Below are 14553 nucleotides of genomic sequence, written 5' to 3'. Positions count from 1 at the left end.
GACCACTAGGTCAGTCACGGGTCAATCAAAGGTCAATTACAGGTCAATCATGCCTGTCATCACAAGTCAATCACGAGTCATCTCAGTCAAGTGAGAAGCTTTTCATCCGCTGTCACTAACTTGTAAAATGTGACTTGTGAATTTGTGACTGATTTGTGATTGACTTGTGATTGACTTGTATTTGACTTGTGATTGATCGGATGACATCTTTGGGCATTTTATTCAGCCGCTCAAATAAAAAATAAAAAATGGAAAATGAAATTTGATGTTTGAAGCACTGTGACGCCATTTTGTTGACCAACATCTAATGACATACACAGTATAACACACACAGGTCCTGAAACAGTGTAAGACGAAATGGCTGTAAAATTCATAACTCCTTTTTCCGAACAATATCATTGTACTCTCCGTGGCATGATCTGATCGTGTTATTGTCACAATCAGTTTACCAATCGCTGATCGCTTTTCCGAGTAGATCTTACATCAAAACAAAATGGCTAACTCTTAACTTCCCACAACAACACCACTTTGACAATAATAGGAAATCTCAAGAGTTCTTGTTAGCGAAATGTAAATTTCCTCCTCAGTGACCTCGGTGGGAGAAAACAACACACATTTCCTGGGATTTGGATGAGGAGATATCCCTGGAGATACTGAAGAAATTCTGTTATACGTCCGAGATAAGGCGTACACTCACCGGTAACTCACGCACGACGTCCACCGGGAACTGAGCGCGAGAGACGGTCAGATCAAATTCGCTGCGCGCGGTGATGACAATGCGAATTCTCGGCAAGGTTGGACAGTTAGGGTGTATGCAAGTCCCTGCGTCTTTTGCGAAAGTTTGGAACCTGAGCTGAACCACTGCTGTCGAAAGTTTATATTATTGGCAATATAATTCCTGTTAGAAGAAAATAAATGCGCTGACAGCCGTGGACAATGTGGTTAAGGCTGAAACGTATTTACAATTCCACCGTGAATATAAAATAACATTAATGTTCTTTATTACACTTTCTCTTTACATTGCCCCACTTCGCGGAACATTTATTACATGGAGGCAAAGCTTTCCACCAGAAATCATGGCATACTTGTTTTGAATTGAACCGTATACTTGACCCACGACACGTTCGAAACGCTTGGTGGCAGCACATTTGCTTTTCATTGTGTGTGACGTAACATAGAGCATGCGCACAATCACCATTGAACGTGTATAGTGCGATGGCGTCTAAATAATGTCTTGTACAGAGCAGAGTTAAAACTCGTAACTTGATGGTGCTTCTTTTAGCGCACAACAGTTAGACAGACGAATTCCAACAAAGGAATAGCACTGCAGTTTGGACCAGACAATCTTAGACGCATGACCCGAATCTGTTAATACCCCTTGTGAAAAATTCAAGGAAATACGGTCATTAGAAAGGAAAAACGGACTGTCCCGCCCCAACCTCGCCCCAGACAAAATTGTAAGAGGCCCGTCTTTACACGTGCATACCCCGCACGTTGACTGGACCTACTTTAGCATATGGAACGCATCAAATCTGAAGTGGAATAATTTTTTCAGAATGAGTTTCTGTACCTTCTTTTAATTCTTGACACTAAAGTTAATTACCCAGCTATCTTGCGAGATACAAATAATATTACTTAGTTGACTTCAGATACTCAAACTTACAAATCGTTCGTGAAATTTAATGCCTGTAATAACCGTTCTCAACTAAATTAGACAGCATGGTAGCTATACGTTCTTGACCAAGACAAACGATCCTCCTTATATGAGATTAAAACAAATTCTGAAATCCCGGAAGTAATTTTTTTTTTTATCCCTGAGCATAAATACATGTAGCTATATATATTTTTTTTAAATAAATAATTAGCTGTTTTTTTCAACAAAGCAGGTTATACTATTGGGGTATATTTAGCTATGGGAACATACCCACAAAGTTGTAATCATTTTGTTGCTACTCTCTAAATTGCAAAGAGTGAAATTAGAGTGAAATATAGAGTGAAAATCACTCTCATTTTCGATCGACACTCTCATTTTCGATTCAGTCGAAGCTCGAGTGAAACTCGATCATTACGATTGAAGAAATTTCACTCTAAAACGTCTAGTCCCTAGTTTCCCACTGTGGGAGTGAATCTTCACTCGAATGGAGTGAATTGTCACTCTTTAAAGAGTATCCTTGTTAGTGCTTACGTGTGATTGTGAAACACAATATGGCTTCCGCTCTAGATATTTATATACCAATAACAAAACTTACATTTTGTTTCCTCTGTCCTCCCCTTGGCCTAAAAATATACATATATCTTCCGTTTCTAGAGTTTTGCTTTGGCCCATCCCTGAAAATAATTCCCATCGCATTCAAGAACCTTAACTTTCCATCATCCTTTACTTTGTGAATTAGAAAGGAAACCTTTTTATTTGACAGGAACACTGTGTTTTCCTGTGTGCCATTTCCCATGCGTAATCCATGTCCAGACAATTCGGATTAGATCTTTCCGTTTAATGCCTTCTTGTCTTGAATGGATGCCGAATTTGCGAAAAGTACCGACGCAAGAGAGAGAGAAAAAAAATAACGATTTGCATTGAATTTCTGCCAGAACGGTTGTGCAAATTTTATGCCCCAGTCTTACCAAATGAGTCATATTGGCCTTATGCACCAAATAATTTTTATTTCAAGATTCTGACATATAGGCCTGCACTTTGTGGCATATATCAATTTCGACAGTTTTTTTAGTATTCGTATTAAGCAGGAAGTTTCAAAAATTAGCAAATCGTCCTTTCCTCGAAATATTGTGTCTTTTCCTGGAAACATTATGTAGCATTCACAAAACCGCTGAAAATTGTTTTTAGTAATGGTCGTTTTCGAAAAAAAAACTCTGACGGTCCTGTGTGCAGAAAATCTACCGAACGAAGGCAAAAAACCCACAGATATCACTTGTTGCTTAACAAGCTCGATCTAAAATATGCTGCGGGCCACGAATTCGTGTTCATGCATGATTCAAGTGATTGTCCCATTTAATTTCTGGAAGGAAAAGTGTTTTGAGTAAAAACAAAATCAGGGCTTTTTTTACCCGAGTGACCCCCGTGATGATCTTAGAGCCAGTTTGGTCATGTGCCATGGGGCTGGGCTGCTGATACTTTTGACAAAGTTTGGTTGAAATCGGTCAAAATAATTATGTAGGAGCAATAGACAATGTCAACGTTTGTTACTAACTAACTAATTAACTAACTAACTAACTAACTAACTAACTAACTAACGGAGAGACATGATGATTTGTTGATCTGCTATCCCGCAGCTAAAAATCATTACTCATAGTAATCATTATTAGGACTTTTGTTTTGTGTAAGCAATAAGTATAGAGTAGACCTTTGACCTAAGCAAACCTTCCATCAGCGATAGCCGCCATATCTTCCTTATTACTATATCTTTGACTGTATACCTACATCCAGATTTTTCTCTAGGGAGAAAGGTCGCCTTAAAAGTGTGTCACACTGAAACGATATCTTAGTTGAAATGGGATTGAGTTGATGAGAGATTTGTGAATTAAGAAAAAATAAAGTGTTTTTCAGGAATCTTTTGCAAACCCGGATATTTGAAATCAGTCGAGCTTTTGGCTTGAGGACATTGAGCGTGACAGGTGCAACTTTCTAGTAAGCTGAAAAATTGTTGCTTTTGGTAAGGAGTCGAAAATCTTTTTTTTCTTCCAAAGGTATCCCGTCCCTGAATTCCATAGCGCCCTAAACTCTTCCCTTTAGGAAGCAATGCTTTTGGTTCGAAATGACGTTCGAAAAGAAACTGAAATCAACTCTAGTCCGTCCCAAAATTACTATAAGAAAGGTCCAATCGTGATATAAACTACCTGCATTAATTACACTAATTGAAATTGGTCCAGTCCGGATATACACCCAGATTTTATGAATTTGGTCTATCACTTTACGGGAGGTAGATGTGTGCCTTATTGTACTGATGCAACCATGCAATTGCACAGACGGCGGACTGAGTATCTCATGGCAATTGCGAACAGGGAAGTAATGTCTTATCGGGGGCGTGGCGGTTGAGGGTGGGGGCGTCATGGCTGACTTAGGTCATGAAAGAGGAAATAACGGACCCACCCCGATGTGAAAGAAAAGACGCATCGAATCTATTGCAGGTTAAAGAGGTTCTGTTGAATATATGGAAGCCTAGGAAAAAGGTTTTCTTTAGAGAGAAGGGTCTTTCCTAAGATCAAGATTTTTTTTGATCACTTAAAGGTAATCGTCCAATTTTATTCCAGAAATTTGTAATTTTCTTTCTCTTTAAACACAATCCCAGGAAACGTCCGACAAGAATGAACTTTTGGGTTTTTTGGGGGTATCTTTAATGGTAATAATTATCATTGTTTCAGGTTGTCTTTGAAGCTGCAGTCGGTAAGGGAGTAGCCGGAGACATAGCCATCGACGACATCACGATAAATGGTAAGAATCGATTCTTTTTATTCGAATGGAAAACGGATCATATCTCTTACAACATTGACACTTAACTTCAAAATCGACTCAGATGGTGAGATAAAATATTACTCATAACTAAATATTATAAGAACCTTACTAATTACGGATCGATTCCTTCTCTTCGAGATGAGAACGATTCAACTTTTTTTTTTTTTAAGGAACACGCACAGCTATTTCCTCAGTATCGAGTCCCTACTTTCGACTAGGTTGTACAGACTGCGATACACGGTAATGCCTCATCTGAGTAACTGGGTCAATTTTCGACACTGCCTTATTGGACCTTAATTGTTGGCTTCCTTAATTTAAAGCTTAACTTTACCTTCTAGGGTCGAGCCACGCAGTGCATTAACGCAGGGCACCCAACCCTCGAGTCAGCTTCCCTCGCTTACGGGAACATTGTGTCTGGTCAGGCATATACAGATATGTTACAGATGTTTCGGATGCTGTCCTGGTGTCCCGGGTTAACCTGGATTTGTAAAGGTCGTTGGCAGTGCAAGTTCTCATGGAGGGTTGAAAAAGAATTTCCCTCCCCTATTCCAGGGTGTCTTCCTCGCCCAAGGGGGTCGAAGGAGCTCAACTTTAGGAGCTCTAGGAGCTAAGGCAGATACGTGATGACGAGAGTTCCAAATGGCAGTTAATTAAATTAATCTACACAATGGGAAACAGTTATCATAATAATTTGTAATGATATTTGCCTGCTGTTCCCTGTAACAGAATGACAAATGAACTAAAATCTGAGTTTATTAGCGAGTGCAGATGTTCCTTTTCAAGATGAATATGCTATCTCACGACCTGCATTGTTCCTGTTCTGGGTAGAACATTGAGTCATGCATCATGTGCCCCTTCCGTGAACTCTGACTTTCTGGAGAGACAAAAAAGACCCCACTTTTCTAATTGAAGACGAAGTTGGGAAGACCCTGAGGAATTTGGCGGCAGTTGCCAAGGTGGACTTGATTTTCGAGCGAGTGTTTTCAATTTTTTTTTTTAAATTGGTGGATTCGTATGCCTACTTTCCACATTCTGTTGCTGAGATCTTTTCAGCGATTGTTCTTCCTCCTTGGTTGTTGCTACACTCTTTTCAGTAAAACCGTTTTGAAGAGTATTTTTTGTTCTCCACAAGTTACTACTTAGCATGTGAATTCTAATGGTCTGTTACATTTAAACTTTATTTTGAAACAAAATGGCGCCATTCCGATTACACCTGATGACTAGTGATTTTGATACTTCGATTTTCCACAAAATAAACACACACAAAAACAGATAAGCCCGTCACCCAAGTTACTTATTACAACTTGCTACTTATGAAAATTGTGTTCCGTTGCCAGCAAAACATCTGTGTATAACACGAGGAACTACATCACAGATGCTTCCCTTGTTGTCAATGATTGCCTTGAGACATAACGCGGTGATGCAAGATCGTTTCCTTCCTTCATTGAGGATAAAAAATAATGCTCCATCTACTTTTAATTGCAATTATCCATGGTTCTCCTCCTTCATCATTAATACCGAGGAAGCAAATCTTACACAAGTGTTGAAAAGCAAGCACCCTCTGGAGCAATGGGATATTAAGAACCTCTGGCTAAGACTCTGCAAGGCAACTGGTGAGACTTCTCAGCAGAGAGGAAGCTTCTTTCAAGAGGAGAAATTATTTCTCGATCCAAGCTTAGTCCACGATTACACCTCAAGGCAAGAGACCCGTTACCCTTCGCTGCCGAGAAGTGCCCCTCGCTTAGTTGAAAACCATGTCGTGAAAAACCGTCCGGAACAATTGTTAACGAGATTAAAGCTGAACGGATGGTGCTTTAATCGGGTTAATAGAAAGTAGGCCTAGTTCAGAGTCAAAGAGGCAAAGAGGGGTGCCTGCCCCAGGCAACAAGGATTACTTGAAGTTTGGAATTGGATAATGATGACATTAAACTGACAGGTTGGCAAGAAAGAAGATGTAGATTTAATTCAATGACAGACTGATGATAGTTGTAAAATCAGGTCGTTTTATTCTGTAAAACAAATGCATTGTTCATCATTTACATAACCCTTTGGATCCTCCAGTACTATATACAATGGCTTCTCAGTGCCAATACGAAAAACACATCTAAGGCTTTCCTGAAAAAAACCCAGAAAAACATCTACGAGCATTGCAATCGGATTTCGACATCCTAATATAAAGAAAGACTGACGAAAGGACGGCTTTAAGAACGCAATGGACGCAGATGCCTGACTCATAATCTGTTCAATCTAATATAGTCAAGAGCACATCCAAACCACAGATGCCATTATGGAGTATTTATTAAGCTTATGCTACGTCTTTTCACTATTCTATCTCCTGACCAGACCTGGCAGCAGATTGTACCTTCGAGAGCGCCGGAGGCTTGGTACCCATCGAGCCCCCTTGTCTCTTCGAGGAGGCGAGCGAGGACCACTTCGACTGGCAGGAGAACACAGGGAAGACGCCCACAAGACGGACGGGACCAGCTATCGACCACACCTTGGAACAATCCAGAGGTGAGTCCAAAAATGGCAATGGATATCTGAAGCGTAACACATATTAACACTGCGGGTGTTCTACCGAAAAACAATGACTGCAGTTGCCTTATTATAACTGAAGGTGAGTAAATTAATGGCCTGAGAAGCGTAAATAATGAATTCAGATAGAGCCTATTAGAAGGCAGTACATGTAGTCGAATTTAGACTGGTGCCGAACAGAAAGCAATGACTTGAGCAGTTATGGAGTATCAAAGGGAGTTGGTGAGCTCAGGTGATTGCCTTATCGAGGTAGTTCCAAAGATTTTCTCACTCCATATCCGGGTTTTCACCCAATCATACGGTCAACGAGCCTTTCAATTCACTGCTCCCAAACTATGGAACGATCTCCCAAACCATATCAAAAACTGTCCCACCTTGGAGCAATTCAAACTACTTGTTGAAACTCACCTGTTTACTTAAACAAGCGCATAGAGCCTTAAATGTATCATGAGCTGTATAAGAACTGTTTATTATTAGTAGTAGTAGTCGTAGTATTCTTATTAAGCTGTGCCTCATTAGTTGCCAAATGGCGGCATTTGTCGAATTAGGGCATTCGCCCAACAGTGACTTGTGCCGAATCAAGCCACAGTCAAAGCTAATGGAGCTACCGGTTGAAGGTAATGACCGAATAAAAGCAATGACCGAATAATGACAGCCTGCGGATTAAGGCAGCATCCAGACTAATTCAGAGGCTGAAATCAAACAGTGCCTGAGTCAAGGAAGCTACCGGATTAAGAACAGTTGTCGAGTTACACAGTGGCCAAATTAAGATAGCAGCCGAGGAAGGACAGTTGTCCAATTAAGACAGTTAACAGGACAGGTGCTGAATTAGGGCAGATGACAAACTATCATCAGTAGCTGACTTGGCAAAAGCGAGGCAGTTGATGGTCGAACTAATGCAGTGACCAAATTGAGAAGCAGTGGTCGAGTAGACGGTGGCCGAAATAAGGCCTCAACAAAAACTAAAAAAAGGCAATGAAATATTAATTCATACTCAAAATTAAAGAAATTGTGGAGACCACTTCAAGACAATTTTCAAGAATTTAGACACTCAAAAAGGCCGATCTGAGGAAGCGACCAAAACACAGACATAAAACTGATTCGATATATGAAAAGTATAATAAAATCCAAAGCATTGATGTAAAAACAAGTGCGAGTGCACAAGAAGATCTGGCCATGTTGCAAGAAGTCTTGCATGACAGTCTTGCATGAAATCGATCAAAATAATCCCTGTAAGAGCTGAAAAATGCGACGCCGAAAAATGCGAATCCGATGGCACATAATTATGGATTACCATACTTTCGATCAATTTTCGGGACAGACAGATCGACCACCAAGTGGCATGTGGAAACTCGTGCCAGAACTTTAAAAATTGAACAGGGGGCGCGGGGCACTGTCCTTTGGGAAACAATTAAAAAATCGTTAAGAATTAGAACTCATTCAATTGGGTACTCAAGGTTAACAAATAAGGAAATTGTTAATTGCAATTCGTTTAAAGATAATTTGCGCTACAGAGGCAAAGGCCTTTAACAACTTTTCGAGTTGAAAATAAAATGGACATGTTTTGAAAGCTCTTTAAAGGTAGCGTATACATGCATGCGAGAGGTTCAATCATGTCTGTAATGTTTGGAGCGGAAACTACCGTCCCCGTTACTGGTTTCCAAAGGGGCATTCCACCGGTAACACAACAATGGATATACTTCCTTCTGTACACATTTTCCATTGTATCTGAGTAAAATCAAACCTGTCTGGTACAGACATTATTTTGTAGACCAAAATAGTTCCGAAGCCTGAACTTCCGAAAGTACAGGGTGCGTTGGCCGTTGAATAAGCTCTACTGTAAAATTTTTAGCGATACGGCTTATTAATGGTTAAGATTTTGGGATTGTTGGTGCAAATTAGCACCTAGTGTATTGAAAGCAGGTTTCAGTCTCAAAAAGAATGAATTCTGTGATCGACTAAGCATCTTGTGTTGGTATACCTTTTGGCGCCGTATCTCCCTTATATTTCATGCCACCCAATTCATGCGTTACAAACTAACAAACCCTGACTCCATCTGCACACGACTGACCTTTTTGAAATGTCTCTTGGTTATTGTGCCTTGTGATGATAAGAAATTACGCCACTATTCTGAGTACCTGGCGTAACGTGAGAGTCAATGAACGGCCGAGCATTACCTGGCCCGTGACTGAGTCACCAACTGATCCCCAGGAGAACACCCCAGTTGCCGTACACAACTGGACTTTGTCTCCATGCGACAAGAAATCCCCCTTTGCGGTCCCTCTTGCAGGTTTATTTCAGCCAAAGGCACCCCAAAGGGAGTAACGGGTACAAGGGTATTGCCCCCTCCTTAAACACGTGAGCAACTTTTTTTTTTCCTTCCAAATTGTCCATATTTCCTAACTGCTGGGTGTGGTCTCGGTACGGTAGCCTTACCACTCACTGTCTATACCCTGCCCGGGTTGAGTTAAAGGCGGATATAAGCTGAATGCAGGGGGCTCATATAAAATATAGAGGCACACTCTCTGAGTGTACCTTTAAAGACAAAATCGTACTGCAAGAGTGTACCAAGATTTGGTGAAGCCCTCTTTTCGCTCGAGACTGAGCAGCACGAGTATAATATAACGGAATACCATTACTTGAACTCGCATACACGGCTAGGCCTTTTACAAAATGGCGTTACGAATGCTCATTACTCAGTTTAACCATGGAGGTAAAATAATCCACCTTCATGGTTCAACAATCGCCATCGGTCTTGAGTGGTTGTGGAGTTATGTTTTTCTGGTCACGAAGGGGTCAGCCTGTTAGTGTCCGCTTTGTACCCTTTCTCACTGACTGATTCACTGCTCATTGTCACTTGTTAGCCGGGCAGTGCTATCGCATAGGCTTACACCATATCGCTAATGAATGGGACAAATCCGACCCATTGTGTAGACTAGATTATATGAAAAGGAGCTTCCAGTAAATAACCATTCTGAATCAATTGAATTGAATTATGTGCGTTCTGCGACCAGCCTTTTACGTTTGCCTTATCTTGTAAGTACTTGTTCCTCTGGCTTCGATAACTAATAACAGATTCCTCTTTTGTTCCCCACTGCGTCTTCTCTCGTGCCTATCCTGCATGGTCCTAACTTGTAAACTTTTGTGCAAAACGGATGTGTAACCACTAGGGACAAAATAGCTGGTTAGTGATAAGCTTCCGTTAGCTCACACCGTGACTTGTGCTCGATTTCCCCTGGATTGCCACCGTGACATTCAGGCAAGAACCACGGCACGGAGAGCGCCACTGAGTGCCAAGTCACCAAAATTTGAAGAAAAAGAAAAGACAAGTCCGTCAATTTCACTGATTTTTTTTCTTCTAAATTCAACTTCGATGCCAGTCTGTCTCCCCAACGGGCGTCATTCGCCATCGCTGCACCGGCATTTCGGATCTGGGAAGCAGACTGGAAGAAGTTGGGCTAATTGAAACAATCTGAAACCAATCAATCTGTCATTCAAATGAGAAAAGTTCTACAGTCAAGTCCTCACCAATCCGCAGATGTTAATCACGGGCCATTCAGTCTTGAGCTCAAGTCACCAGCTATTTACAGTAACTGTACGAAAATGACAACCATTGTCACTGTCTTTCGGTGTTGTAGTCGAATCAATTCCAGTCATACATGTAACAGGTGACGAACAACAACAAATGGATACATTTAGCACCTGTCTTCTCAATAGCTATTGACTTGACTTGAGAATGGAGGACTTGTGATGTACTCGACTACTCGATTACAAGACTGAAGCCTACCCTTGTCGTAACTCATGACCTGAGTTGTGATTTGACTTGTGATTTGACCTTGATGGACCTGAAATCAACGCAGCAAAATCACCCTGACGAATTGATAAGTCAATGAGCTTCCTGAAGCGAAGTCTGGTTCCCGCGCAATCATGCCAACGAATTCCTCGTGTGTTGTTTGGGCAGAAATTTTAAATATCAGTGGAACCAGTCTTTTCCCCCCACAGTTACCTATTCAGCATACTGACATAGACTTCAGTCATAATCTCGGCTTGTTGAATGTAGCTTTTTGAAATCCACATTTTGTTTACGAATAATATGTATACATTCCCCAAATGACCGTGGTCAATATCCTGGAGGTCTTTATCATAGACATTCGCTAAGCACAAATATATTTGCTTATTATATAATCATAGCTTTTCGTGCAATTGGTGTTGCGTGGTGACTAATTCTCGGCCGAATTATTTACTGAGCGCAGAAACTTGCAAAGATATATTTTCAGCTTTGCAACATCAAGGCTGAATAGATTTACTCTATTCAGTGTATAAACCACCTGTTTATTATATGGTCCTCATGTTCTGCAGGTCCTTCATCACTGTCAACTAATGTTCCGGTAATTCATGTTCTGAATTAATTAAGTGACTCATCATGGAACACGTCACATTATCAGATCCATTCCGTTACTGCAAGCCATTTCCTCAGGTAGACGATAATTCAATGATTACACCGGAGGTATGAGTGCAATGGATGGACAGATAAAGCAGTGATCGACAATCCTCTTCTACAACTTCTAAATCTCCAACCGCTGTCTTCCTTTCTCCGTTGAAACATGATGCAGCTTTTGTGCGTGTTGAATGTATTTCAGGCGGGTTAAAACTAGTAAACTCCGATAATATATCGGCAGCCGTCTTAAAATGGAAAATAAAAAGAGCTGATTGTTTTATGGAGTGAGAGCTTACTTTCGAAATTCTCAATTGCCAAATTAATAGCCATTTTACCCGCAAACTTCTATATATATTTCGATAAGAGCTCATGTTATGGGAAAATAAAGGAAAGTGTGCTGAAGTCCCATAACGGGATTGGGTCCTTGTAAAAATCCTAAGGAAATATGCTGAGACATCATAACTAAAGAATGTTAGGCCAAAGAGGATTACATACTAATATAATTTTGTAATTCACGAAATCCCTAAAATGAAGCTCTCGGCTATGAGGCATGCACGTATAGGAAGCTTTTTCAGGCTTCATTGTGAATTATTGAAGAGAAAAATTGAAATATCATCCCGTGGATCTATCCACTGGACTCAGGGGACGAACTGCCGTGTTTCTAACTGTTATATGACATTGTCAGTTTTGTGACTTTGATTAGGATTCCTCATGTGCCTCCAAGAATGGTCATTTGCTGATCGAATGTGATTTGTTACCATGCATTTGCGTGAAATGCTTTCCAATATCATCAAATGCAAATATTGTGGATGAGTAGCCTATTTGTGTCAGAGTATAATGTAGTTCTCATGAAAAGTTTCAATGTTGCTCTTGATAGGAACTTACAAGTACATCGAGGCAACGGGCCCGAATCAGGGGGAGAAAGCCCATCTCCTGAGCCCCCGCTACACCAAGATCCAAGGCGATTGCGACGTGTCGTTCTGGTACCACATGTACGGCGAGCACGTGGGCCATCTCAAGGTTTGAACTGAGTCAGATTTAACGGTTCACAAGGGCGCCACCAAGTGGCAATCACACGTGCGAAATCATCAAACAAATTAAGTCAACAAATGAACTCAACTTCAACTTCTGATGTTTTTCTCTTTTAACCTTTTTTTCTTTATGCCGCTATGCTTCCTCAACTTCTAAATTCCATCTTTTTTTAAACCAGTTTTGTGGGACTGGTTAATCTAGATGTAGGCCCGTAATTTCAGATCTATGTTAAGGGTGCTCATTTTTATTCCTCCCCGTAAATGCAGGTGCACATCATGAAACATCCCGGCCATCTTGGGGAGCCTTACTTCACTCAAGCGGGCGACCATGGCAACATTTGGATCGAGGGTCATTTCAACATCACCAACATTGTCGGCAGCTATCGGGTGAGGGCGCTGTCTCACTGTTTACGGATAATCTAGTATTGTGAACAATTTAGCAAGACAGTTTGTAATAAGGTCACTCTTACCCTAATTACGTGAAGGTCATGAATATCATGACATCGGAATCAATGAAATATGCTTTGATGATAATGCCAGAATGATGTACTTCCTTCTTTTGCGTTTAGTTTATTAAAACGTTCTGATTCAGTTAAATTAAAAAACAAACAAATTAGATTCGCTTTAAATCCCCCCCCCCACACACACACACAAAAACGTGCAAACCATCAAAGAAACAGTCTGAAATCTAATATTTTGGCACTTATTTATTTATTTATTCAGTTCCACTTAGTCATTTTCCCAGTCATTTTGATCATCATGCAGTGATGTCAGATAAATAAAAAGCAGCCTATATTTCCTTTAGAAAAATGTAAAGTGAACGCCCTATCTTAGACTTTGATTGAAGACATGTCATTAAATTTGTCTCGCCACTCGTTATGAATCAGCACATAAATTTGAAAGGAGGTTATAGGCATCCGGGACAGCATGTACATCAAAGTAACATTTCCAATTACTGTCTTGATGTTTTTTTCTCTCTCTTTCAAGGTTGTTTTTGAGGGAATCCGGGGGGATGGTTCCTCTGGGGATATTGCCATCGATGATGTCAGGCTTCTAGGTCCGCACTGCATCACTGCTGAGTCACTCAGAGAATGTAAGATTCCCCCAAGTCTTGAAATTGAAAGCGATTTCTAGCAATTATTCAAATGTCACTGGGAAATTATATCAATTTAGAATCCATATGTCGTGCATGCCATGTATACGTCAATGCAACGGTCATCCTTGATCAGAAGGTTTATTAAAGTTGGTCTGTCCTTACAGGGGCGGGTCTAGCTTCAGGAAACGGGGGGGGGGTGATATGGGGGGGGGGGGGTGAGTGAAGGCGTACCGGACGCACGGTGGCATGCCCCCAGAAAATTTTTGAAATTTACGATGCTTTCTCCTTTCTTCTAAGGCAATTTGAGAATAAATGTAGGAACTTTAGCATTCCATTTTTGTTTTTATCTTTGGCCCCATGTTGCTAGTATCATAACATAAGTCAGCGGCTGAACGGGGGGGTGGGGGTGGGGGGGGGGGTGGGTGGGGGTGGGGGAGGGGGTGTTGCACGCCCCGGCCTAGATCCGCTACTGCTTAGGGTTATTACACCGTGAAAACCAATAATTATAATTCAACTGCTAGTTTGATAGCATACATAATTAAGCTGTTTTTGGGAATGTGGAGCTTCGTTTCCTCATACGAAAGCCTGTTAGTACCATCAAGTGTAAATTGTGAAAGTAAATGAACATGAATTATGGGGATCAAGTCCAAACACAGGGTAAATACGCACTTTCCTCTTTCTTTTTTATCACCATATAATCTGAGAAAAAAACGCAATCCAAAACATAACCTTGTCATTTTTACTGTTTATTCTTGATGTCAATTAGCCCTATTCGGACTGTGCAATGAAAAAACAAATAAACTAAACACGGCTAAGACTAAACCTGTAAAAAAGGGGTACAAAAAATTATAGGCACCATTTTCAAAGTTAAAATGTAAAATAGGGAGGTTCCAGATTCTTTTTTCCATCGGAATTACCAGATATCAAACTTTGAAAGTAATGAAAACAATGACTTTGCAAGACTAAAAAGCGTGCAGAACATAGA

At 40.7% G+C, this 14553-nt stretch overlaps 1 protein-coding gene across 2 annotated transcripts in view; it reads left to right on the top strand.

The window, feature by feature from the left end:
* LOC119741108 (fibropellin-1-like) overlaps positions 1-14553 on the top strand; it is a 54940-nt gene that overhangs the window by 20524 nt on the left and 19863 nt on the right. For both annotated transcript variants that reach the window (XM_038216780.1, XM_038216779.1), the window contains exons 4-8: positions 4378-4447; positions 6812-6982; positions 12319-12461; positions 12740-12859; positions 13460-13565. In XM_038216780.1, the coding sequence (XP_038072708.1) occupies positions 4378-4447; positions 6812-6982; positions 12319-12461; positions 12740-12859; positions 13460-13565 (610 nt within the window). The remainder of the gene's footprint in view (positions 1-4377; positions 4448-6811; positions 6983-12318; positions 12462-12739; positions 12860-13459; positions 13566-14553) is intronic.

This window comes from Patiria miniata, unplaced genomic scaffold (genome assembly GCF_015706575.1).
Source record: "Patiria miniata isolate m_02_andy unplaced genomic scaffold, ASM1570657v1 HiC_scaffold_5, whole genome shotgun sequence".
Taxonomy (NCBI): domain Eukaryota; kingdom Metazoa; phylum Echinodermata; class Asteroidea; order Valvatida; family Asterinidae; genus Patiria; species Patiria miniata.
The sequence above is the reverse complement of the archived record's forward strand: the minus strand, read 5'-3'. Positions and strand labels throughout refer to the sequence as shown.